The sequence below is a fragment of the Anguilla anguilla genome, chromosome 18 (assembly GCF_013347855.1).
Source record: "Anguilla anguilla isolate fAngAng1 chromosome 18, fAngAng1.pri, whole genome shotgun sequence".
Lineage (NCBI taxonomy): Eukaryota > Metazoa > Chordata > Actinopteri > Anguilliformes > Anguillidae > Anguilla > Anguilla anguilla.
Window position 1 is genome coordinate 27,486,885 of NC_049218.1, and position 27,993 is coordinate 27,514,877.

General features: G+C 41.5%; 1 protein-coding gene and 1 long non-coding RNA gene across 2 annotated transcripts in view; one reads left to right on the forward strand and one right to left on the reverse strand.

Annotated features, from left to right (window-relative positions):
* LOC118217943 overlaps window positions 1-1,660 on the reverse strand; it is a 29,107-nt gene extending 27,447 nt beyond the window's left edge. The window contains exon 1 of the long non-coding RNA XR_004763334.1: window positions 1,557-1,660. This is a non-coding gene — a long non-coding RNA (uncharacterized LOC118217943). The remainder of the gene's footprint in view (window positions 1-1,556) is intronic.
* LOC118217939 (neuroendocrine convertase 2-like) lies at window positions 1,501-27,918 on the forward strand. Its single transcript, XM_035400191.1, has 12 exons — window positions 1,501-1,908; window positions 5,214-5,318; window positions 9,558-9,671; window positions 9,993-10,101; window positions 10,571-10,608; window positions 13,641-13,717; window positions 15,056-15,144; window positions 16,509-16,684; window positions 17,024-17,239; window positions 19,116-19,216; window positions 20,410-20,637; window positions 22,846-27,918. Exons 1-12 carry the CDS (start codon window positions 1,726-1,728, stop codon window positions 23,330-23,332), a joined length of 1,923 nt encoding a protein of 640 aa, XP_035256082.1. The 5' UTR covers window positions 1,501-1,725; the 3' UTR covers window positions 23,333-27,918.
* Window positions 27,919-27,993: the final 75 nt, after the last annotated feature.

Genomic DNA, 27,993 nt, shown 5'->3' on the forward strand with positions numbered 1-27,993 from the left:
TTCACTTTGGCTAGTGATTTGTCGAGAGCAAGGGGAATTATTTCAAAATGAGAAGCTGATCACGTTCATGGTTTGTAAAAAATGAAAAGACTGAAAATACAGTGTGTGAGATAGTCAAGAAACAGTATCACATAAATGATTTTCCTCATATAGACCTGAAACCATTATGAATATGGAGGAACCAAGTACATATACTGTATATATTCATTGAACCGCTCTTTCTCAAATTAAGTTAAAAGGCTGTGCACAATCTCTACATGAGTGAAAAGTGCAAATCATGATGACTACAAATGCCACAATAAAATCTTCAGCATAAAAATGTATGATCTCCTCTGACAGAGTACTGTCAGCTCTTAAGGAGTAAATGTTGTCCCTATTGGATTCTTTTAGATTTGAACCAACACTGCTACAGCTGATTTAACATTTTTCTGTGTGCTGGATGCCCATCCGCAGGTGTGTTCATATCACTCTTGTGACTGATATATTTTTAGCCAATGTGTTTCTCCAGGCTGTCATCTGAGAGGGAAAAATGGAGGTAGATAAAGAGAAGGCACTGTCCTTTTGAAATACTGCAGCATTCTGAAACCTTGGCTTCTTACGCAAGAGGAGAGAAGACAGATAATCTGTTGTGGGTTGACAATGCATGCGGTTTCTTAAGGACTTGGGAGAGATGTAAGCCATCAAATCCTACGCTTCTATGATTCTGTTCAAATGGTAGATGATATATACCTGCCAGCAACCCCAAACCCCTGTCCTCGTCCCCGTCCCTGTCCCCCGGCACTACATCACATTCTGAAAATAATAATTATAATAATAATAATAATAATAATAAAAGAAAAACCAGCCAGACACAGTCAGCATGGTCCTCTAGGAAATATTTTACATTTAATCCTGCCACACCATTGTCATCCAACACCTTCTCTCTCTCTCAATTTTCAATTTTTTTTTCAATTCAAATTTCAATTTGCTTTATTGGTAGGATAACTACAATCATATTGCCACAGCAACACATGTCAGACACAGAAACTCTCTCTCACTCTCTCTTGCCCCAGCGCTATCATTCTGAAGTATAGAAATTGTTGATGATACACCACGATGAGGTTGATTTAACATTTTTTCCGTGTGCTAATAGCAGTGGGCTGCTGCAGGTAATAATAATAATAATTATTATTATTATTATTATTTACACAAGCCTGGTTTCGTAACGTCATGGTAACAGTATCAGTTAATTGATGACTGGCACAAGATAGCGAAACAGGTATATTGAATATGCCACCTATCCACAGATGTAGTTTGCATCTCTCTCGATTTCCACCTTACCCACTTTACTTATACTTTTGCTTCTTTATTGGCAGCTCGTGCACAATGGAGGAATTCTCCAAGGTGCTGAAACTACTTCCACAGCAGCAAATGAAGCGCACTTAAACAATAGGGCGTGGCAGGCAGCCACACCCGCTGGAGCTTATTGGACAAAGATCTGCCGAACGTCACGCGAAAGAGACCAACAGGAACAAGCTGATGAAAAATACATGAAAAGGAGAGTTGAAAATGCTGACCTGGCTCCCAACACAAGCTATCGTCTCCTTACAAACAGCGCCGAGCTGCCGGACCAACTTCATATGCCCTGGACGACATGTATCCAGACGGCCGCTGATTGAAGATTTGGTTAGCAGAGGCTCGCAGTACCTCGCATAACTCCAGTACCACACTTTATAGCGAGGCACGATGCTTGGATTTTGCAGAGATGGGAAACCGTTCGTCTTGATATTGTTAAATGCCTTGGTTGTTTCAAAAGGAGCCGCGGAAGAGAACGTTTTTACAAACCATCTCTTGGTTCAGTTGCATGAAGGTACGAATGATGAAGCACAACAGCTTGCAATGGAGCACGGGTTTGACAGCGCCCGAAAGGTGAGACAAGGCTACTGAACATTTTAAATATACATTTCAATGGACAAGCTCGCCACTTCTTGCTAGTTAAGTGATCTACATTTGCTTTTATGTTTGCTCAACTATGCCCCAATCTTTGGCATTTTATAGATTTTAGTGCACACGTGTGTTATTGAGGGGCATTAATGCATATATGATGTAATGCTTTAACACGTATTTGGCTCCAACTGTATTTTCTAAGGAGTGAAAATTTTAAAGTTGTGCGCTGCTAACTTTTGTTTTTAAATATCTGTATATAGGAAAAAGACTGCGCACACATATCCGACTGTATATAAACCTGCTTGTAGTTGGAGTGAAAGGGAGAATTCAGTTTTTCTTTCTTGAGAATCAAGTCATCTACAGTGTCAATCATAAGTGCAGAACTCGTGCTTATTAAATTAGACTCTTAGCAGCAACAGAAATATCATTCACGCAACGTTTTCGTGAAATTATGTGTAGGCTATGGTCAGATATAATTTAATTTTTTGAGACTGTGTGTAATAGTCTTGAATAGTTGACTATATTAAATGCATAAAAATGCAATTTTGATCGTAATGTAGGTTGGTCGACACGCGAGATAAGTAAAGTTGTCTTTAATCACCCCACCAGTTCTGTGGAGAATTAGAACGGTTCGGGTAAATTGGTTTAAAGTTCCCAGGAGACATTAGCGGACTAATCCGAAGGGATAATTGAATACTCAAATTCAAAAGGCAACCACTAACTATATTTACAACATCAAAAAACAATGCGAAACAAAAACCACGTGCTTCTTTATTTATGTGTATATACGTATTGTTAAGCCTAATAGAGAATAGAGTTAATTTCCGAGCTGTCAGCTTGCAACATTGCATTTCGATCACTGCTTTAAAAATTGTTTTCAATGGCACGAGCTCGATATAATAAAATGCATTGTTCAACACCCTTAAGGGTCTCTTCCTGAACATCATTAAAGTCCTTGAGACTGAAAGGAAGCTGGTTTCAGTTATAAAAGTTGCTTATTTCTTGCAAGTGCACGCACAATCTTAATGTTCTGTTGCAGCTTTAATTGGCTGTCTTCTGGCACCCCACAAGAACAGTATAGATTTGAGGCACTGAAAGGAAATTGTATTAGATTATGTCTCAGGAACAGTAATATACAGTAATACTGAGTTTAGTCATTTTACATGAAAATAATAGACGTGAGAATTTTTTGACATTTTTTTTTTTGAAAAATGTGTTATAACCTTACATGGATATGACATTTTAAATGTATTGATCCTTCACTATGAGAACTTCTTTAATATATCGACAGCCAGCTACAATCTTATCTGGATTGACAAAAAATGTGCAGAAGCATGCAAGACAAAAATATCGTGTACATAAAATGTATTCTCTCAGTTTTTTGTAGGCTCTCTGGAGCAAGATGAACCCAGCTATAAGCTTCTCTTACCAGAACATGCCAAGCGGTTCCTCAGTATAGCCAATGGGACCCACTGTGCACAAATAATGACTTGACATGGACAGTATGACTTCGGCCCAGTACATAGCCAGGCAAAGGCCAGCTATTTTAGTTACGACTGAGAAGGATTTTAGCCAATGAAATTAGCCAATGAGTATAGGTTGTTCGGCTTGCATAAAAGGACAAGCGTTGAATTACCTTGCGTAAACAAACAATAACTTTTTTAAGTACACACACTGAAAATGTTATGCACTAGCCAAAAAGTTCTTGACACTTCATGCCTAAAAAGATTGTTGGTTTTTGTTTTTTTTGAAATGCCTAAGTCTAAACAGAAGAGTCAGCAGAAATCACTCGTCTGAGAGAATATTTCTTAGGACAGTAAAAACAGCTTTGACTCCACAGCAGAGGGCGTGTTCAATGAAGGACTTGATACCATTTTATATCGGCGAGCATCTAAATACATTCTCAACATATTTTATTATTATTCAACATGCTTATAAATAAGGCCTTTGAATAATAAACGTGGCATGTGAAATTGGGGGATGTATTCATAGAGGGTGGGGTACTTGACAAAAACCTCATTCAGTGCACCTCAATCAATGGATTAGTAAAATAGATAGCTATTGTTGTGATTTTCTACAATTTTATAGATCTCCTGCCAGAGGTGGCAGGGGGAGAGCAAGGAGAGGGGACGGAGAGAGAAGGGGAGAAGGAGGGGGATGGAGAGAGAAGGGGAGAAGGAGGGGGATGGAGAGAGAAGGGGTGAAGGAGGGGGACGGAGAGAGAAGGGGGGAGGGAGGGGGATGGTGACAGGCAGGGGGGAGGGAGGGTGATGGAGAGAGAAGGGGGGAGGGAGGGGGATGGTGACAGGCAGGGGAAAGCAAGTTAATTTCAGCACACTTTTTCCAGGAGCATATAGTATATACAGTATACAATATCCAGTGTAGTAATTTAAACCTATAAAGACCCATAATATTATTTAGTTACCAATTGTCTTTTTGGAGTCTCCAAATGGCCTTATTGGAAACTTGTCTAGACATAGTTTTTTTTTTTTTTTTTAAACTATGTAGAATTCTCATTCTTGGTGGTATTGCCATCAAATTTGAACCAGGATTTGTCCATCGTTGTGGCTGTGTTGTGACAGCTCCATTGTGTTTCTAAACCCACCAGGCACAGACATATGCATCTGTATCCACTGCAGAAATCTTTTAAATGAAAAAGACTGCCTCTGTGTTTGATCTTCTGTTACTTTGTTTCAGTAATATTCAGAGTAATTTGAACTCATGGAAAACAAACCCTCAAGAGGTAGCTTTCAGAAGAGACCAGGATTATGCCAGGATTATGCCAAAAATGTTCAAGAATATTACCACTTTTTTGGCTATGTCATTTTCAGGCTTAAGAAAGGGGTTAAATTGTGTCTTTGTTTTTATTATTCAAGAAAAAATAAAGTATAATCTGTGATAATCTAAAAAAATATATATATTTGGTCTGATACAGTCATTTGAATCTATTTTATATGAGCTGTGAATTACTCTGGGTAAGGTCTTCTACTGTATATTATGACTTTACCTTAGGATATAACACATGACTGTCCATGACTTCAGATTTCCTTTCACATCAGAGGGCTAAGATCAGTTCATTGTACATTCAGACCCGTGGGCTGGACCCATGCACCTCTCCTCACTAAAGCACAAGGAGAATTTTAATTCATTGATAGTGCACAAAGCAAATTGCCCATGATGCAGCTGAATGTTTAATTCAGGCCAGTCCCAGTTCCTTCCCCTCCTTAAGGGGGGGCGGTTTCAGTGCACAATTTAGATTTGTCCCGTGTGTTTTTCTCCTTGGCCAGCTGTCGTTTGGAGACAGACTTTTTCACTTCTACCCTGGAGAAGATCCCCAAGCCAGGCAGAGACGCAGCCTCAAGCGTTGGCAAAGCCTGGAGAAGCACTACATGGTAAGTGTCCCTGCTCCCTCCACAGTTCCCATAGAAACAGGCTTGTTTCTATTAGAGAAGTGACAGACAATGGCTTATTTAAGACATATTTTTATGTTTTTACCCTGATTAAAAACACTGTCCACCTTTAGGAATATTATAGTGTACATCTTCACAGATTCTGGTCAGACTACACTCAGGTATTTACAACCTAAAGCCTTTTGATTTTTTAATTTAAATACCATATAAATCATTATTATTATTTCAGTGGCTGAAATTATCTTAACCCCTTCACACCGATGCCAGATCTGGCCAATCATCGCCCATTTAGGGGGTGTTCTATTTAAGCCGTAATAACTCCAGATGTAAGCATCACAGAGACTTGCTAAATGGCTTGAATGAAGCAAGACACTAGAACCATTTACAGTACTAACTAGCTTATATTCATAATTTAGGTTGAAATAAAGTGCCCCAAATTCAGTTATCTTGGCAGAAAGTCAAAAATGAAGTTGATCCCCTTAAGTTTGAAATGAAATACTGAGAGATCACAAATGTAAAAGAGGTAAAACTATGCATGTCCTGGGTTGCAAACTCCTTGACCTCAAGCGTGCAAAATCTGCAGCTGATTTGCAAAACTATGAAAGATCTATGAAGCAAAAAGTAAGCAGTGTACCCTGGTCTCCCCTAGTGTCTCCAAATATATCCAAAAAATATAAATCATAACATAATCATATATTTCACTACAAATCATGTTTTGACTCATGAAACTCACTTTTGCATCATTCTCAAGTGGGAATTATTATCTTTTCATCTGTATAGGGGTTTGGGATATAAAAAGGGTTTGGTTGTTTGGTTTCAGGAGCACCGAATGTCTGATTTGACCAATCAGAATGCTGGCATCTGTAGCTTATTCTTCTGCCTAGTTGGCTTTGCAGAGGTTAGGTCTGAATAGTGTTCACTGTGTGAACTAAACTGTGTCTTGGCTAGAAATAGCTGTACAAAATAAGTATTGTACCTTACTGAACCTGTGTTTAGCAGTTGTCTATGACCATGAAATGCACTTTTGTATGTCACTTTGGATAAAAGCGTCTGCCAAATAAATGTAATGTAATGTAATTCATCCAGGCCGCTAGGGGGCTTTTGCCCCGAAGGGATTTTAAAGCAATCTGATATCATTAAGAATCTATTTTAACAGAAATTTTTCTTTGACATGCTTTTTTCTTCCGTGCTTCACATAATGGGTTAATATCATTATATTTCAGTAACGATTACCCAAGCATTTGAAATAAATATCATTTTGTGACCAACCAATGTAATAAGATGGCGTGCTCTTAGTCACCCATCACAATTTGCACTGTAAAGTGCATAATGACAAAACCATTGGATCCAGGCCTGAATTGCTCATAGGGTTGGAGATGAGCCCCGTTTTTGCGGTTTGAATCAGCCTTGTGTACAGACACTCTTTGAAGCAGAAGTCTATACCAGCACTCTTAACTCAGTCGGTCTCAAAGTAATGTTAAGTGCCGGGACAAGAGCCAATAGGTCCCTTAAAGATAAGTCTTAAAATTGAACCAAGAGCTTTGTGGTGTGGGGGCGAGAAGCTCCAGCATAATGCAACAGACTGGTGATTGTCCCAAGATGTCATACCTCGGTGTTAAATGTTTTGCAAATAAACACATAAGCTTTAAAAAAAAAAAAAATAATTCAAGCCATTAAAATCCTTTAAGAGCTGGATCAGTCACAAAGTAATCCTGCTCTTATGCTCCAAACTGGCTCTTATGCGCTTGAGGGGGCCCTTACATTTTTTTCTGTGGGCATGCTTTTAATGAAAACAGAAATAATCAATTTTGCAAAGCTAATATAACTAATTTTCTGTGAAGCGGAAGCAACAAAAAGAGGTATTTGTTGGCTGCTTGTGGAAAATGAATATATTGATATGCACACATGCACCTTGAGTTAAGGATCATAACTTTCTTTGCTCATTACAGCTAGATCTATTTTTATTGTGATAGACTGCCTTTGCACTCATACCTGGATTGGTGAACATATTACAGGCTAGGTTATTTATTTCTGAATGATATTAATAAATAATCAGGATAGTTTTCATGAACAGCATCAGTAATAAATGTAATGTTACTATACAACATGACTGCTGGTAAAAAAGTTATTAAATGTATGACATTACTTAATGTGATAAAACACAGTGTTTCAGCTCCACACAGTTCAATACCAACACAAAGTCAAATAGGAAATGAGGGCTTTATTCAAGGAACTTAGAAACAGAGAGGTGGGAAATTAGCAAACAAGCCATAATCTGATTTCACAAGTCCAGTTCAGTTCCTGAAGCAAGTGGGCTGACACACAAAATTAGTATCTCAACAAAAATGTTTTCAACAAACAAATCTGTACAAAAAAGTTCTGTCTATACTTCATTAATTAAAACTTGCAAAATCTAGGCCTGTCGTTAGAAGTATTGATCTCAAAATGAGGCAAAGTTACAACAAGCAATATTGTATATCTAAGCCCACACTAATTAAACCAGTTCTATTCCAAAGTAATGCTGCCCCATGTTTCCAAAATGATTGAATGTAACTTGGCCCTGTGTTTTTTCATCTTACTATCTGAAGAAAATGTGACTTTATATTGCGTGTGCACTCTATTAATTTAACTATAAAGCACAGTTCATTAATTTTATTCCTGTACAAAAAGCCAAGCTGTAAAATGTTTCCCAGCCCAAACAACGCGTAAATGACTTGTTTACTGTTTGTGTTTTGTTCATTCATTCACTTAGACGGGTGGGGTGATGGGCATTTGGGGGTGGAGGGTACTTAATGGGCATCATTTCATTTTGTATGGAATTTACTTTGTTTAAATCATTTGTTGGAACTGACCCAGTTGCTGGCACTTGTGTCTTGTACCAACAGCAAATCTACACCAAAATATATAAAATTAATTAATATCAAAATAAAATGCAATATTTCGTATTTTGAAAAAACGAAAATACTTTTCTTGAAAAGTATTGTTTAGTTGTAAATAAGACCACAGAATATACTTAATATGACCACAAGTTTGGATATGATCAAAGGCAAATTAATTCAAATATTGGTGTGAAAGTTAATTATGGTTTCGTACTGGGGATTTGCCATACCATGCATAATGAAAGGAAGAGAAATTATAAATAGCTATAATGATGTTGAAAGAATTATCTTTGGTTGCCGTACTGTTTATCAGTACTGTTGGAAATTCTGCAAAGAGAACTCTAATTATTTCATGAGATCATTAAAGGGAATGCATTTTATTTTGACTTCTTCCTGTTCAGAAAGACAGAGGCTTGCTCTGTTGCTAGAATCCTCAGGCTAGTTTAATCAAACCACATTCATAATTTCACACAGCTTTTAAATGACTTCCTCAGAAATATTAGCAGAATATTATAGTGAGAACACAAGCATACACAGCAGACTCTGCATCTACCCAAGGCTTGTCAATATGCCAGGGTGCATTTTAAAACACCACATGGGTTTTTTCACCTTTCTTTGAACAACTCTCATTCTTTGTCTCAGGAAGAAAGGATCAAGGATTTCCCTGAGTGAATTTGGATCATTTCTTTTTTCGGTGCCTGAAAGTACTGCCAAACACGCACCTAAACAGCCCTCAAACTGTAGCCTAATTTGGTATGAAAAATGAATGGAGTCTGTTATTCATGCAAAGTCTTGCCTGTAGCGAGGACACAGCAGATAATTAAATTACGTGGTACATTGCACCGTGTTCCAGTGGAAATATGGACATGAAAAATCTGATTTTTATTCAAATGAACCGGTGTGATTTTCATTTTGTTGCTGAATGCAATTAAAAGTCTTATTTTTCCCTGTAGATTGGCAAATCAGTATTTGTGTGAATTTTTCAAAAGCTAGACAATGGTATGCGCATGCTTCCCTCAGACGCTTCTGTTGAATACATGAAGGGAAATGGTTTCTGTGCATTTAGAATGGTTTTGTACGGGCCTATAGCTATGGGTATACCTATAGGTCGGTCTGTACCTATTTCTGGTCCAGAAGAGCCACAGGGTCTGCCGGTTTGTGTTGTTACTCGGCACTTAATTGGTTAATTAGAGCAGTTAACTCGCCTTATTGGTTTCGTAAGTCTGAACTGGCTGCTGATATTAACGCAAAAACAATAACCAGTAGACGCTGCTCTCCAGGACCTGGAGTGAAGATCATTGCTATAGGCCTTTACTTCTATTATGTTAATTTTCCCCACCAGGTGAAAAAAGTGACCCACCAAGAGGGGTTCAGCAGGAAGAAGAGAGGCTACCGAAATATCGATGATATCACCGTCAATATGAATGACCCCTTATTCACCAAGCAGTGGTATCTTGTGAGTATATATTTACCCTGAACCATTATTTCCCTGGCAGATGTTTCCTTATATGTGATTTGAGTGTCTGAAATGCAAAATACCATTGTTTAGAGTTGGATATGCGATGCGTGATCACATCTGTCTCCACGCCGACCTCCTGAATGGCAGTCCCTGACTTGTGTCTTTATTTAGCTTGTCGTGCCTAAATGTTCCCTGGCTGGATCGCGGCAAATAGCAGAGGCGTTGATATTATCTGCCTCTGCTCGGTGTTGACTCATTTATCACGCACTCTGGGGTTCCTCATCTCACGCAACGCCCCCATATTGTCTGACCGATCAGATAAACACGGGGCAGGCAGACGGCACCCCTGCGCTGGATCTCAACGTGGCCCAGGCGTGGGAGCTGGGGTTCACCGGGAAAGGAGTAACCATAGCGATCATGGATGACGGTGCGTGAACTCTCATTGGTTTTAATATCAATGAGATGCATGCAGTTATGATTACAGGTCAATGTTTTCGCTCTTCTTTATTTACAGAAAAAAAGCATAAAGTCAATACGTGTCCTTTAAAAATAATATAGACCTTTTTTATAGTTTGCACAGACACATTCATGCCACAGAAAATGTGTGTTTTCTCATGGGTTTCAAGGAAATGCCAGTGATTCAACCGTTTGATTTAAAAGGATCTTTGCTTGGTGTTTAGTCAGACACATAAATGCCGGAGGATAAATCTGGTCTCCAGAGCTCACTCCAGGACCTTTAAAGTTATATGTGAAAACAAAGTAATCCCATACCAATCCTGAAAAAGTCCTGCTGGAATTATATATTGAGGACCTTACTTATAGCTAATGACTGCACTGTAATCCCTGGCCCTGTAACTTAGAAAGATTGCTGACACATTGCTTTTTCTCCATGACAGGAATTGACTATTTGCACCCAGATCTTGCTGCAAATTACGTAAGTACCTCATACTGTGGCACAACCTTATGTACTATTCTTGAATACTTATCTCTTGAGCTTTTAGTGGTTGAAAACAGGTTGAAGACTATGGAGGAATCCTGCAAGTATGGTCTAAATGTAGAGAGCCGGCTCGAGTCCAAGTACCCTGCTCTGTTGGTCAGCTTCATTGTGTTCTTCAAGGATACTGCCAGAAGGCACTACGCCAATCCAGCTGGTTGAATTTCATGCTCATGGTTCTGTGGCTTACCATTCAAAGTAGTGGAGCAAAACAAAATAGCAAAACATAGCAGTCAGTATATTTGCCATGATTAGCGACTAAGCCAGTCGTGTCAGTCATCACGTAAAGTGCTGTTAGGACAGAAATGAAGAACCTTAACAGTTGTTGTGCATGTTACCTGCGTTTATGCTGTTTAGAAGAGGGAATTGTTGAATGTTTAATATGCAGATTTATTCTTTTTTTTTTTGGCTAAAGCTGTGGTTTTAATTAGGGGCTTATGCAACCTACTTTAGTCACATGGCCTGTGCGCAAATCTAAGCGGTGGCAGCGAGATGGGAGTATGTATCATCCTGGCAATTAGAAGAGGCATCACAATAGAGCGTTATGGAGCGCGTTCAGTGCCAAGCTGTACTGCACAGGGAAACATGTTACACGTCTATAAAGACTCTGGGGTGGAAGTGCGTTTCATTCTGCAGGGGAAGAGGGTGGGAAGGCAGAGAGAGTTTGAGGTGTCTGAAAGCAGAATGAACCGTGCACTTCTGTCTGAAAAACACCATCGAGCCGCTTTATTTGCTCCTCGATTTGCGTGATTGATACGGGGGCCGTGGCCTCATTTTGCCCTGGAAACGCAGCCGGGTTTGAAGCCAGAGATGAGCGCCTGTGTCCGCGGCGGCCGTGGATTCGGAGTCGCGCTCCGCCGGGCCGATGCTTCCCGGCAGCGTGGAGCAGGGACGTCCCTTCAGCTCGCTCGAGGCTCCTCCGAACACCGCCATCTTATTTACCTGCGCGATTCACAGGCCACCCAGACGCTGCGATATGACGCCATTCACTGGTTTGAATTAGCCTCTAGTAGCGCAGGCGTGTGTGTCTGTGTCTGTGTCTGTGTCTGTGTCTGTGTCTGTGTCTGTGTCTGTGTCTTCAGTGGTGTGTGTTGGGAGGGTGAGAGATGTGCGTGAGTAATTGAGTGCCTGTTGCATTCCAAGTCCACTGGTGAAAAACATCACACTTCCTGACATCTTCTTGCTTTGCTAATGGTTGTGCTCATTGTTGGACATAGTGCATGAATATTAAAAAACATGGCTGAATCTTATATTAAGCAACATATTAATTTCCATGTAAAGTGGCATTTTTAAAGCTTAATTGCTGTAAATTATGCCACTGAGTAATATTTTTCTCAAAGGCACACTATGCTTAGCTTACCATGCCTGAGGTTAAAGGTTTAATGATATCTTTTTTTGACACAATTTGTCTGAAGGTTGGGCCTATTCACTCTTGCCAGCCCATTCAACAAGAGAAGCAGTCTCCAATTTCACCAGTGCTTCCCTGTACCGGAAAATGTTGAAACATGGTCAGAACAGTTGGTTATCATAAAACTACTGCAATATTCTTACTGTTTAAATACCAATGAGTTTCCAAAGGGTTGCTATGGAAATGGCCTATCTCATGACACAATAAGGCTCATGACTTTTACAGAACTGAACAAAAGAGGAGTTTATGAATTTATATGACCTTTTCATAAATATTCTTGCTCCTCCTGGTGCATATGTACTCCAGAGAATGGACCTACATTGCTTTATACTATCACGCAAGAATTTCATATGACAGATCTTGGTATCAGTTGATTTAGAAGAATATACCCTTTAGTGAATTATAATACTTTTCAAATAATCTTTTAGCAGTTGGATCAGAATTTCATTGGTATATGTTTGTATATGTAATGCTATGTAGTATAGAATTGCAACAATATAGGTGGTATGTGCAGGGTCATTATAAGTTAAGTGCTTGATGTGTACTGTAGATTCAGTCATACCTATAACTGTATACCTCCTGTAACCCTTATAACCTCTGCTCTGGCCCTGCAGCTGACCTTTGAGCAGTTCTAAAGTGCCCCTACTCCTCAGGTGTTTACGATTAGTTCCCACCTTGATGTTCAGTTCATTGCTGCCTTCCATTAATTGTATTTATTGGAAAGTACAGTCCCAGAGGAGCCATCTGTTCAAACTTGGGGTCAGTCAAAACATTCAACTTTGCAGAAGTAATATTACAACTGAAGACAATGAATTTCCCCAGCTTTTGCAGATTTTGAAATTAAGGTCAGATATGTACAAGTAATATTTTACTGGACAGTACCCACTGTGAGCTTCCTCCAGCCCCACAGGGCATCATCCAACAAATGTGCAGTCAGCTTGAAATGGGTAATGCAGTTTTTTAATGATATCGATGTTTCACCACAAAATGTCCACCTAATTTATCTGTGTGTGTGTGTGCGTGTGTGTGTGGTGTGCATGTGTGTGCCTACATTGGTGGTGATTGAAAGATGTGTGAGGTACGATATGATTGCGTATTTTTATCATCATCATTATCATGGATCTTGTGAAACTCTGGCTATTTTACTTTTCCAGGCTTTGTTGAGATCTTATTTTCAGCTTCTTAATTTAATAAATTTAGAATATTTTCAGGAACCATTGAACTGATCCATCAGTGCATTGCTACATTCTCATATCTGTACTCTCACGCTGTTAAACTGGACTGGGTTGACCTCTGCCTGTTTGTTCCCTGCGACTCACTCACAATAAATGTCTGACCTTGTACAACTGAAGTGCACACTGAGACTGCATTATCTTTCAAGTAAAACAGATTTTCATTTGCAAATAGCAACCAAATCATTTCCAAGGTAAAACTCAGATAGTAAGAAAATGGTCCATGATGGAGCGGCACAACAATAGGACTGTGTCTCTTCGTAAATTTTTATTCCTTCTGTTTTTATTTTATTTTATTTTATTAAACAGCTAAAGTCTCTCTCTACTTTCAGAACGCAGAAGCCAGTTTTGACTTCAGCAGCAACGACCCCTATCCGTATCCCCGCTACACGGACGACTGGTTTAACAGGTCATTTTCCGCACGTCTCCGCGGGATGCTACGTCTTTGCCCGATAGCACGTTAGCAGGATGCTAGGAGTTCGCCCGGCTCTGATGGTGTTGCCTGGGACAGCAGGTTGAGCGGCGCTGGTGCTCTGGGCTGCAGTATTGATTTTCCTCACACGTAACTCCATTAACTCCGCTTCTCATAGCTCAGGGCTCCACTGCATTAACGCAGCACAAGTGTGTGGCGGTGTCCGGCTGGTATATATTCTGCTTCGTTGTGTCGGTGTCAGGAAGCAGGGCCCTGCGAGGACATTCTCTTTTAGACGTGTTTTTGTTCCGTAATTTCAGGGCAGTCGCGCTACCAGTGAGGTGCGGGTCTCGATTTTAATGGTTTTAGCTTCACCCCTGCAGATGGGTTCCACCAGGCAAGTGCCCTTAGACCCCCGTCCCCCCACCCCCGCCAGCGGATTGCACAAACAGACTGGGAGGGCCTAGGGAGCACAGCCGCAGTGTACTTGCACAACGTCTGAATCCAGCCTAGCAGGAAGGAGAGGCTCAGCGCTCTCCTTTCTAAGATCGCACCGTCCCGTCCTAATCACCGCCTCTTACCGCCACTTTCAAGGGCAGCTCAAGGGCAAGCTGCACCAACCCGCCAGGAGCGTGACTTGGCTCTGGTTTATAATAGCTCGCGCCGGCTAAGCGAGCCGATCAGCTGATGGTCTATAAATAGCGCCCGGTGAAGCAGCTCCTGTGAAGGGGAACCTATGAAGCAGTTCATGTGAAGCAGCACCTGTGAAAGCTGCATCTTTGCCTCCTGCCCTCCGCGTCGTGCTGGCAGCCCACAGGCCTGTTGCTGATTTGCTGCGTCAGTTTAGTAGCGTGTGACTTTTTTCCTCACCAATACAAGCCTGAAAGAAATGTATTCTCTCCTTGCCACTTAATTACCCGCCGAACAAGTCAATTGCACCGCATGCAGGATAATTTCTCCAACTGTTTACGGGTCCTTTGAGTTTCCCGCAAATTCACATAGAAAGCCAGTACATTTCAGGGGGAGCCCAGATATTGAATCTTAGAGGATCTTGGCATCTGTCCATCATTTAAAATAAAACATTTCCAGGTTCAGGGGCAGCATGAAAGACAGATCATTTTATATTAAATGAGTTAATCTGTTAATCATGAGAGACACAATGGATATTATATGCTATTTAACTTAATAAGTAGCTTGTAGCAAACAGCATATTCTGAGATCCAGTTAGCGATCAGAGGGTACTATATTTCTGTAGGTGGGAATTTTTTCATAGCTTTTCCTGCTGCTCCTGGTTTGCTATTGTTTTCCCATTTTTGTAATTTCATACCTTTACAGTCACGGAACCAGGTGTGCTGGTGAGGTTTCCGCGGTAGCGAACAACAACATCTGCGGTGTGGGAGTGGCTTACAACTCCAAGGTGGCAGGTACTGTGCGTCTGACCAATGGCAGAGCTGCTACACACCCATGCTGTAAACAAAGCCATTTTCTTGAATGGAGTGAGCAACCTCTTCAGGTTCACTTCTTTGCCCTCTTCCATGTGATTGGAAAATCATACAGGCAATAGCAAGGCCAGGCTCAATAGCACAATGATTCCCATGGAGTCAGTATCTCTCTTCTTGCATGTATTGGATTAAAAAATGTCCAGAAACAGATAAAAACTAAAATGAACATTGATAACTCAATTCCCCTGCTCCTATCAGCAGCCCTGTGCTCAGATCTGAAAGAACATGCCAGAAAGGTCAGTGGGGGAAATGTGAGAATCTATTATACTGTAAATCAGCTCCTCTCTTCTCTGGGGGTTCTCCACTGTGTTTTCCCCTGTGCTCTGGGGCTCAATAAAGGGAAATTAAGGAAATCTTTCAGGTTAGACCATTTTTATTCCTGAAACTGGAATGACCTTAGGAATGGCTCCTTCACTATTTTGTCTGACAGAAATCAGGCAGTTTGGACCCCATTATTATTATTATTATTATTATTATTATTATTATGTCCATGATGATGAAAAAGATCAATAACACGATGTTTGTATTATTATTAATGCTATACAAATAAAAAATAAAAAGTTATTTGAAATTATTTGAAATAATTGGAGTGAAATAGGCTGAGGGATAATCTTCATTAATGAGACATATTTCACAGTTAGCACTGCATGCTGGTGTTCTGACATTTTGTGACCATCAGTAATTTGAAATAAAGTATACAAGCCAAAGTATGTTTTGTTTTGTTTTTTTTTTGTTTTTCACAAATATTATCATTTTATGGAGAAAAATACTGGACAATGCAATACATGTTCAAGCTGATTGTAAAATTTCCACCAGCAAGATAGGTTAGACTGCTCAATTGTGTTGGTAGGAACTAAAACATATAGGGATTTGTAGTAATTATTCCTTGTTTAACTAATAACTTCTACATTTTAGTTTTATGTTAATATTATGTTTATTATATATCACATTTATTATGTGCCAAAAGAGGGATTGTTATAGAATATTACATTATAGTCCTTCTCTCCTCCTCTCCCTGCTCCCTCTCCCCTTCTCTCCTCTCTCCCCCTTTCCTCATCTCACTGCTCTTTCCACTCAATCCCCCACTCTCACTCTTACGCCCTCATTCACTTATGCCCTCATTACGACTCATGCCCTCTTTCCCCATCCCCTATCCCTCCTTATCTTCTGCCCTCACTTCCACACCTCTCTCCCCACCCTCCCCCCTACACTACACTCATTCACCCACATCACTGCTTCCCCCTCATCCCCTTTGTCCTGCCCTCCTCCCTGCCCCCCTCCCTCAGGCATTCGGATGCTCGATCAGCCTTTCATGACGGACATCATCGAGGCCTCGTCCATCAGCCACATGCCGCAAGCCATCGACATCTACAGCGCCAGCTGGGGTCCCACGGACGACGGCCGGACGGTGGACGGCCCCCGAGAGCTCACGCTCCAGGCCATGGCAGACGGGGTCAATAAGGTAACCGCGGAAACCGCTCCTGCTCACCAGCTATGCACTTTGTGTCCTCAGTCTATGATATTACTTTTCTTTTTTTTTTTTGAGTTGTTCAAATTAACAGCTGGTACAAAGCTAGGAACTCTAAATCCAAACCTCCAAAGTAAAGGTTTCTCATTTGTTATATTTACCTTTGTGAATCTTGATTTACAAATCAGACCCCCCCCCCTCCCCCTCCCCCTCCCCCTCCCCGCTACCCCCGAACTCTCCAGCCAACAAAAAACAGGCACACTTGGTTTTATTGTGAGCTAGAGCTGCAGCTGCTTTGTAAATAAGCGTTATATGTGATTGGCTATCTCCAAGGGTCGAGGAGGCAGAGGGAGCATCTACGTGTGGGCTTCGGGGGACGGGGGGAGCTTCGACGACTGCAACTGCGATGGCTACGCCTCCAGCATGTGGACCATCTCCATCAACTCTGCCATCAACGACGGACGCACCGCCCTGTACGACGAGAGCTGCTCGTCCACGCTGGCCTCCACCTTCAGCAACGGCAGGAAGAGGAAGCCCGAGGCGGGCGTGGTTAGTGGAGACTTCCTGTCACGTGATCCCTCTTCAAACATGCCTTGGGTTCCCGAGGCAGAGTGCCATTTAGGGACTTTTATTGTGAAGAAATTGAACAGTAGAGCTGGATCAGTGCTAGAGTTTTGGGGCTCTGTTTTCCGGAATCCGTTTCACAGGGGGCATGGGCACGGCGAATGCCGTGACATGTGGGTGCACTGGGCGTGGCTACTGAAGGTTTGTATTTTCGTAACTAGAGGCGAGGAGCGCACATGGCCAAAGCGCGCTGGTGAAAAATAAGCTGGATTACAATGAATATATTACCAGTGGGTGTGTTGCAGCTGAATAACCTGGTATTGTGTTTGGCTCTATGGTAGTGTGATTATGGTACGGTTTCTATACTCTACAGCTTGCAGATGGCCAGTACCCTAATCAATGAAAACAGAATAAAGAGGGGGAGAAGATGTGGGGTGGAGGAGGAGGGATGCAGAAACTGCAACATGTGCATTGCTTTCATTAACTGGAAACTGAATGCTGTGCTTCCTGACTGTGCTTATACAACATTACACCTAGACTTTTAGTCACTCTAGACTAGGCAAATATCTGTACAAAACCAAATGCTAATCATAGGTTTCCTTAATTCAGTTTTTCAGAAAAAAAAAAATGAATGCACCTACTCAATGTTCTATGGATGTTTACATGGTCATGGCTTTCACACGAGTTTAAATAGCCTCTATTGCAGTGTCAGGTAAAGCCATTGTGCAGGGTGATTTAAGGAGAGGCCTGTTCTACATTCATATTTTTTAATTCAGACAGGGAGAAAGTGGAGAAGGTAACAGACACAGAAGGGATAACAGCTCAGAAGGTGCCATGTCTGTAATAGGGCAGTGAGAAAAGTCCAGCAGTGCATCCAGTTTGCCTTAAACGTAAAGGTGTAATGCTGCAAAAAAAAAAAGAAACAAATCACAGTATGTAAAATAAATCTCCCCAAAGCTTGGCTAGCGAGCTGTTTTTCTTCCAGGGAAATATTTTGCCGTTGAGGACAGGTACCGCTGTCCACGGTCTTGAAGTCTCCACAGGCTTCGGAAGAAAGCAATCAAAAGTGGATTAGGAGCTGATTTGGTGATTGAAGATGCCATGAATCCCAGAATATTCTGAAAACATGCTTTGGAAATGTTATAAATTTCTATGTCAGGTGCACTGCTGAGATTGTTCAAAACATTCTGGCTTTTCCGACAGTCACCTGTGCTAGGATTCTGTGCTCTTTATCATTAAGAGGGATAACCAATATATTTTCATGTTGTTTGTGTGTGTGCATGTGCGTGTGCGTGCATGTGTGTGTGTGTGTGTGTGTGTGTTTGTGTGTGTGTGTGTGTGTGTGTGTTTGTGCGTGCGTGCGTGCGTGTGTTTGTGTGTGCGTGTGTGTGTGCGTGCATGTGTGTGTGTTTGTGTGTGTGTGTGTTTGTGCGTGTGTGTGTTTGTGTGTGCGTGTGTGTGCGTGCGTGCGTGTGTGTTGTGCGTGTATGTGTGCATGTGCATGTGTTTGTGTGTGTGCGTTTGCGTGTGCGTGTGCATGTGTTTGTGTGTGTGCGTTTGCGTGTGCGTGTGCGTGTGCGTGTGCGTGTGCGTGTGCGCGTGTGCGTGTGTGGGTGTGTGCGTGTGTGCGTGTGTGTGCGTGTGCGTGTGTGTGTGTGTGCGTGCGTGCGTGCGCGCGTGTGCGTGTGCGCGTGCGTGCATGTGCGTGCGTGCGCGCGTGTGCGTGCGTGTGCGTGTGCGCGTGCGCGTGTGCGTGTGTGCGCGTTTGCGTGTGCGTGTGTGTGTGTGTGTGCGCGTGCGCGCGTGCGCGTGTGTGCGCGCGTGCGCGTGCGCGTGTGCGTGTGTGTGTGTGCTATCACAGGCGACCACAGATCTGTATGGGAACTGCACACTGCGACACTCTGGGACCTCGGCGGCCGCACCAGAGGCAGCTGGAGTATTCGCCCTGGCACTGGAAGCTAAGTATGTACCATACATGAGGCTGTGAGATTTTAACGAGATGCCAATCAAGGCAACTTTTAAATCTGCAGGCTGGTCTGATGTTCAGGTAGTGCAAATAGGAAAATCAAAACAGCTTGTCAAACATTTATTTTTTGGTGGTCGAGGACGAATGTTGAATAAATCCAGGGTATTGTTTCGTAAAATAAACAGATTTTATCAAAATGAGGATAGAATTTGACTTGTGATTGTGCAAAACATGATTTATGTGTCTGAAAAAACAATGAGGATATTGTCATTTGGTTATAACTGCACAAACACCCTGTTTGGTGTGCTGTTTATGGGATGAAGGTGTCGATCTGTCGGAGTGTAGCACAGTGGGTAAGGAGCTGGGCTTGTAACCGAAAGGTCGCAGGTTTGATTCCCGGGTAGGACACTGCCGTTGTACCCTTGAGCAAGGTACTTAACCGAAATTGCTTCAGTATATATCCAGCTGTATAAATGGATACAATGTAAAATGCTATGTAAAAAAAATGCTATGTAAGTCGCTCTGGATAAGAGCGTCTGCTAAATGCCTGTAATGTAATGTAATGATCTGTCACAAGGTTATTGCTGTGTGTTTGGTATCCACAAAGGGTCTGTTTTATTAACTAGGGCAATAAAAGCATTTCACATGTGTCTGCACATAATGAGAAATTTACATTGGGCTCTATTTTCATGAATTGTTTAAAAAATCCAAATCCATCTTTCCAAACCAATGGTGTGTGCTACTAACCTCATTCCTCATCCACTATTTACTCTTTATCAATATGTGGCTTAAAACTATTTGGCTAAAAACAGTTTGTACTTTGGAAAATAATGTACTATTGTGTGGAAATGTAGAGATTTCTGGTAAACTGATGAATTAAGTTGCAGGAATATAGCTAAATGAGTATTGTACTGTTTCCTATTTACTGTATATCTCACTCATTTTACTTTCTCTTCCGACTAAGTGCCTGGAATTCTGAAACAATGGGCAGTGACAACAGTTTGTGGATGACTATGTGTTGCATTAATATTTTTTAAAATGCCACGAAAAATAAAAGACGAACGTGGTCACACTGACCTATTTAAGCAGAGGAGATTGCGGGGTGTTGGGGTCACTGAACAGTGAGCGTGTGTATTCTGAAGCGTATGGCAGCAGCTGTTTGATCCTCTCCTGGCGTTCGCCTCTCCAGCCCCAGCCTGACGTGGCGGGACGTCCAGCACCTGACGGTCCTCACCTCCAAGCGGAACCAGCTGCACGACGAGGTGCACCGGTGGCGGCGGAACGGCGTGGGCCTGGAGTTCAACCACCTGTTTGGCTACGGCGTGCTGGACGCCGGCGGCATGGTCAACATGGCGCTGGAATGGAAGACTGTGCCGGAGCGGTTCCACTGCGTCGCCGGCTCCGTTCAGGAAGTGCAGTGAGTGTGGCCAGGAATCCGGTCTTAGGTCTGATTCCCTCCTGCCCTGTTAGGGCCAGGACTGAGCGTAGGATAGCGGAGTACCATCACCAGTCTTTACACTTTAATGTTCAACAGGCTGAATCTGTCGAGCAGGGAGTGGCCGACCCTGGTCTTGGAGAGTCACAGGGACTGCAGTGTAGCACAGTGGGTAAGGAACTGGGCTTGTAACCGAAAGGTCATGGGTTCAATTCCTTGAGCAAGGCACTTAACCTGCATTGCTTCAGTATGTATCCTGTTGTATAAATGAATACAATGTAAAAAAAAAAAAAAAATGCTGTGTAAAAGTCGTGTAAGACGGTCTGGATAAGAGCGTCTGCTAAATGCCTGTAATGTAATGACTGCTGATTTCCCCTGAAAACCAGCAGCCTAATCAGTACCAGAAAACCAGTTGTTAAACATATAATATAAATATGTATTCAGGTGCTTTAGTTCTGAGTGAAAATAAAACCCAGCCTCTTGGCCTCCACGGTTGGGGACCCCTGCTGTAGAGTCTCCCACAGCTGGTGTTTGGGAAATGTCAGAAGTCCATTTGCAAGCCTTTTAGCACAGTTTGAAGGCATGTGTTCTAGTTTCACTCGACTGTTTAAATGGCTGTAATGCAGTCACACACTGTGGTCTATTTTTGCTTCTTTTTTCTGTGTGACAGCCCTAAAAATACATCACTAAGGGGATCACATTTTTGAAAGTGACATGGTAGCAGGACCACAACCATTTACCCCATGGCCTTTATTTCTATCAATTCCATTTCCCCTGAATTGCTGCAAACCCACGTACTCTGTGTGCCACTGCGCAGTTTTGAGGGCGACAGAGTAGCTTAATGATTAGGAAATTTGACTTTGGTAACGTGAATGTTGCTGATTTTATTCCCAGGTAGGACACTGCTGTTGTACCCTTGAGCAAGATACTTAACTTGAATTGATTCAGTACGTATCCAGCTATATAAATAGATACTTCTTATAAAAAATGCAATAAGCTGTGTAGTCTCTCTGGATAAGAGTGCCTTGCTAAATACCTGTAATGTAATGTAGTATGCTCACACTCTATTTAGCCATCCTCTTTTATTGTTGGGGTGCTGGAACATGGCAACTAGTGTAATTGTAGATAGTAGTAGGGAAAGGCTCGGACTGCGATGGATTCCCCCTGTCAGCAGGCTAAGGCTCCCTGCTTATTTTTGTTGCTTTAATAGGAGGCTAGATGTGCCAAAATGGCAATTAAGAGCTACCAGTGATAGAGCATGTTGTTGAATTCCCATTAGGCTGTGCCATGATAAGCTTCTGTAATATTTTTCTAATTAACCCCTTCACACTGCCAGCCCGAACTTGGAAAATCCACAGATCTGCTGGCTGAACTCAGTGAATCATGGCCTGAAAAAAGGTTCTTATAATAATTATGGAATAATGGGTATGTCTGTTGGGTAGGTCACCACACCAAACAAATCCTGTTTCTCATTTTTTAACTTCCTCCAGGCACTGTTTATTGGGTTTTTACATAACATCATATTATATCATATTATATAATGGTGAACCTCGATTATTAATAATCCATCCTTCCCCACTCTCTCCCCGGGTGCAGAGAGGAAACAGAAAAGGGAGGGAGAGTACTTCCCTCTTAGACTAATCGCCTGTGCCCAGTAGGAGTTGTTCTGCGTTTATGAACTGGATGATGGGTATCCAGGTTTTTCTAAATTTAATTTCCTAGCCCCTTCCTTAGGGCATATTTTTATTAGCAACTTCAGAAAGTAAAACACCTCCTTGATTCATCTATCATATTGGGTGGGAGGCATGTGTGTTGCATTTTTATGATCAAGTTAAATTGTCCTGATAGCACAATTCCTGCCAGATGGAATTAATGAAGTTAAAAACAGTAATGGATGATTCTATGCATCTAGCGACTGTACTGTGCCACAAGGGAACCTTTGTAATATCTTTTCCTTGTTTGTGGGGCTAACTTTGTATTCACAATTGGCTTTGCATGCTGGTAATATCATCGATTCAGTGACCATGTGCGGCTGTTTTGTCTTAACCACAGTCTCTGCAACTGGATAGCTATGCCTCAAGTGCTTTCTCAGATGCTATTGCACATCCACTTAGCATTTGCACCTGAGTCTGATCTATCAAACAAATTCAATAATCTTGGTCTCCCCGCCCCCCACCCCCCTCCCTGCAGTAAGATTCAGTCAGGCCACAAGCTGTTGCTTTCCATCACCACCGATGCCTGCCACGGCAAGGACAACTTTGTGCGCTACCTGGAGCACGTGCAAGCCGTCGTCACCGTCAACGCCAGTCGCCGCGGCGACCTCAGCATCAACATGACCTCGCCCATGGGCACCAAGTCCATGCTGCTGGGCCGGCGTCCCCGCGACGACGACGCCAAGGTGGGATTCGACAAGTGGCCCTTCATGACCACCCACACCTGGGGCGAGGACCCCAGGGGCCCCTGGCTCCTGGAGGTGGCCTTTGAGGGCGACGCCCCGCAGAGGGGGGTGCTGAAGGAGTGGACGCTGATGCTCCACGGGACGCAGAGCGCCCCCTACATAGACCAAATGGTACACGGCTACCAGCCCAAACTGGCCATGTCCAAAAAGGAGGAGTTGGAGCAGGAGCTGGACGAGGCGCTGGAGAGGAGCTTGAAGAGCCTGCTGAGTGAAAGCTAAAGGCTTTGCATGTTGTCGGGTTTTCATCTTTTACCTACACCTCCTCTCCCAACCGCGCACTGCCGTACCTCTTTAAAGGGCCAGGAAATTGATTGTCTTAATGCTTATTTCAAGTTTTTAACCCATTTATAATTGTTAAATAGTAAATAAAGCTAATATATTATTGTGACCTATTCTGCAGATAAGGACAAGACGCGTGTGTATCCTCCGCTCATTAATATTCATATCTGTAAGACGCTGCATATGTAAACCAGTCCTCTTCACTAGGTTAGAGCAGGTTGTCCAGTTTGGTAACGTTAGACTACCTGACAACAGGAAATAAAGCAACACAAGCTAGGCAATACCATTGCCTAGTTAAACCTGCAGATCATTCAATGTGTAATAATGTTGAGCTACTGTATACTAACATTAGACTTGACAGCAGTCTCAAATTCTGGACATTACACCTGTATAAACAAAGGATTTATTTCCACATATCTAAGCTTGAAAACTGTTTAATTAGCTAATGGTGGGGCAACTTACCGATCAATCAAGAGTGTCACTGGCAGCAACAGGAGGGCGGGAGGGAGGGAAGGCACTGTGCTGGCTTTTTAGCAAAGCCACATGGTTGTTGTTGATAGTTGGTGAAGTCCTCCCGGCTAAAGTGGGAACTACAAATATTAACTGTTGGAGTTATTGCAATATTACAGTGCCCGTAGGCCTCCCGAAATGAGACCTGTGTCTTGTGGGTCGCTCCATTTTTTGGAAATTAAAGAAGTGCATTGGTTTTTCTGTATCCAGAGAAGGCACAATTTAGAACAGAGCTTGCCCACACAAAAGTGGGAAGGGCATCATTTGCATATTACAAGTAGAAAGGATTTCACCTTTCATAGCCTTTCAGTTACATATATTTCACCCAGCTCACCCCACCCACTGAAAGCCTGGCATTTAGCCAAGGGGGAAAGCAAGCCAAACTCATCACAGGCTTTTCTGTTTTTTTCCTTGGACAAATCATTTTAAAAATACTTCTAGGTCATTTGTGAATGCAAAACAAGCATTAAGAAAACAAATCAGCAAAGATTTCAGTTTCCTGGAACTTTTACCCTCTCCCAACTTCCCAACCTGTATTTTGAGCTCTTTCCTGTGGTCACTGTCCCTTCTTTGATGAATGCTTCCTGTTATCATTTTAAAATGTAATCCCACCCCCTCAAAAAAGCTAATATGCAGTATCCAATTAAAGGAACAATGGGGTTTTCTTATTATTTCTTATAATTTGTACACTTTATGGAATCTACAGCATATGGAATATATCAGCTCTGTTATGTTGTTGCTTTTTGAGCCTGCTGCTACAAAATGGAACCTGCTGACCAGACCGTGCCTGTAAATGATTGTGTCAGTCTACTTAAAGTTTAATATTTGCAAACAGAGCAGTGACATTTCTTCCCATATTTTTGACAAATATTGTTTTCTATAAAAATGAAAAGGAATGCGTGATACGTTTTGTAGTGTTTGAGGATATTTAATAACCATATATAGAGAAATAAATTAACTGTGCCTTTTGCTAAAGCACTTGACTAATTGAAACAGGCATCCTGTAGCTTATAAGAAAGAACTTGAGTAATGGTTGTATTGCACATTTGGGGATATGGGCATTTCTGAGAAAAACAAAAGGATGTGCATACCATAAAGTTGGGGTTTTTGGTGTGTGGGTGCCTGTCTGTCTTTATGTCTGTCTGTTTGTCTGTTTTTTTTCTGTCTGTCTGTCTGTGTCTGCGTGCGTGTAAATAAATTGCAAACTATTTCTTTGTGTGCAGAGGAGGGGATGGAGAGAGAGAGCTGAGCCTTCTCTGAGGAAAGATGAAGGAGGGAGAAGCATGTGTTCCATCATGCTAGACTTAAAAAGGCATGTTCGGACTGGTTTAATGGGTTAGTTTCCTTTCTTTTATATGCTATTTCAGTCTTCCTGCATATTTTCAACAGGCCCAGTGTGTGTGATCATTATCATGACCTGTGAAATTATTTTACTTAAATCATGTTGATTTACACATAATTAAATCTCATCCGACGATAATTTGTAGCCTATTTCACCCACTTGTGAAGTCAGCATCTAAGGTTTCTGACATGCGTTGTATAGCTGGGTCACACAAACTTTCAGGCTCTGTCTCACACTCTCACACCACCCAAATGAATCCCACCCCAAATGAAACGACAACCTTGTCACCCCAGATCTATTTAAAATGTCTCCCCTAAAGTTGAAATGAAACCTACCTCTGTGGTAGTTGTTTTGTCATGTTCGTTCACCTTTTTGACTTTGCAGCCTCTGCTGCAACTCCTCATCCATATATTCAGGCTTGAATAACGTTCAGCATCAAATGTTAAACTCTTAAGTTTCAATAATCATAGCTTCAATTTCAATAGCAAATGTAATGCTGTAAATGTCTGTACCCATTACATCATTGAACAAAAATGCACAAAAATATCTGGACCAGTCTAACGCATACACATAAATTAAAATCGCAAAGTTTATTTATTTATTTATTTATTTATTTATTCATTTTTATTATTTTTATGCAATGTTATTAACATAGTACACCAGAATTTACCATGGCACAGTGGTTGGCAAATGCTGTCAAACGTTAAAAACATTTCTTGCTGTCTGCAAATTTATTTTTTCCTGCTGCATTAATCATCAGTTGAAAGCTAATTTCTGTAATCTTTCGTTAGAATTTGAGGAAACTTCTACAGAAGAACATAGTTTAATTTCAAATTTAATTGCTGAAAAAATTGTATAATATAAATTAAAATGTAAATTTTAACTCATAATCAGAATTATTTTTAATCATTCTACTTTTTTCTCAGTATCTGAGGTCTGAGTTGGTGCCACTATGAATAGATAAAGAAACACTGCCACCTTGTGGTTATGCTCAAGCACAGATATGTATGTGATGTAGATGCACTTAGGTCTGGATGTTCACATGGCATTCCACTGTGCTACCAGAGGGAAGGAGCTGGTACTCCGGGTGTAGGACATAGGTGGAGTCTGTGATGATTCCTTTCTGCCTGTCTGATAAGTGCCCTATCACATGCAGGCTGGAGGGGGGGTGTTGCCTGACCCTCATGATTTCCATGGCTGTCTGAATTAAGTGATTGATCTGGCACCTCAGTTGAACAGAGAGGTTGCCAAACTAGGTGGTGAGGGCATACCAAGGGCATACCAAAACTTGAAAAATGGCCTAAATGAAGAAAGATGCTTGTACCATTTACAATACTAACAGATTATGTCTACATAAATTATGAATATGAACTAAAATGCCACAAATGCAGTTATCTTGGTGAAAATGCAAAAATGAAGTTGTTCTCCTTAAGTTTGAAATGAAATACTGAGAGATCACGTATATAAAACAGGTAGATCAATACATGTCCTGAACTTCCAAAGTAATTCCTGTCCATTTGATGAGGCCGTTCCCCACAGTGGGTACTGGGAAAGGTTAAAACAAATAACCTAGGTTACAGATACTATGGGAAAGGTTAAAAACATAACCAGTAGTATTTGTTTTTGTTTTTTTTTTGGCATCTAGTGCTCTCTTGTGGTCAAACCCAGAGTGACAGGGTAAATGGTGTAAAAACGGACTGGACGCATTGTATCCATTTGAAGTATACAACTAAATAAATCGAGCCACTTAACTAGCAAACTTATTATTAATATTAGGTGGATACAAATTACATTATGATGACTCAGAAATTAGTTAATGTGGCGCAGTTGTTATATTTTTTTAATCATATTTTTAGTTTTCACAGAGGGAATAGTTCTCCAGCTTGAAAACTTTGGAGTTTTAGAATAATAGAATAATTAGAATAATTTTAGGAGATTAAGGTAAAGGAAGTGATGTGATGTGATGAGAAGTGCAAAGATGTTAATCAGACACCGTAACCTCAAGTTTAAGATTGTGTTTCACTTGTAACCTACTAAATCCTTAGTGGTGGGAGTTTTCTTGTCAGAAAGAGCAATGAAAGTAGGGTTTTGTTCAGATGTTTAAAAGTGTTCTGTTGCACAGTTTCTTGAGTGTCTACAGTAAATGATTGTATTTTTGAGTGATTTCAGGACTGATAAAGAGCATATGTAACAAGGCACAAAGTAGGTTTCCTGTGCTGTTTAATTAGAAACACACTTTCTCACTTTACATCAATATTACTAATATTGACAATATATTCAATATCAAATAGGATGTCTTTCTATTATAGATATATACACAAAAATTATATGAGGCTTTCTTAATACAAGGAGAAGAAGTATCACATACTTTGTCTCACATTAGCCTTTCATTGCTTGTCACTGCACAGGGTCTATACTGGGCCACACCTGCCTTCTTCATCATGTGTTTTCAGTTTCAGAGGCACATACGTACACGCGGCTGCTGTTTTCACAGAACTGACAAGGAGTGAACATTGCGGTGGGGAACATGACAGCCAAGAAGGTGTGTTTGTGTGAGGGGGGAGGTGTGAGCTATGAGCTGTGGGGGCGGTTGCCAAAGGCCAGCTTATATGACAGCTGTGATTCCGACTGGCCTGCACTTGCCTCAACATCTCTCTCTTACCTTGACTTACAATTAAATTAAAATATTTGTTTCTTGACTTTAGTTGTGGTGAAAGCTGAACTCAAATCAAATTGTTGGTGAAGATAA

Excerpts from the sequence above, each read along its gene's own strand:
- LOC118217939 (XM_035400191.1), top strand. The coding sequence starts at position 1,726 with ATGCTTGGATTTTGCAGAGATGGGAAACCGTTCGTCTTGATATTGTTA. Across the intron at positions 1,909-5,213 it reads GGTTTGACAGCGCCCGAAAG|CTGTCGTTTGGAGACAGACT; the intron begins GTGAGACAAGGC and ends CTCCTTGGCCAG. Across the intron at positions 17,240-19,115 it reads GGAAGCCCGAGGCGGGCGTG|GCGACCACAGATCTGTATGG; the intron begins GTTAGTGGAGAC and ends GTGCTATCACAG.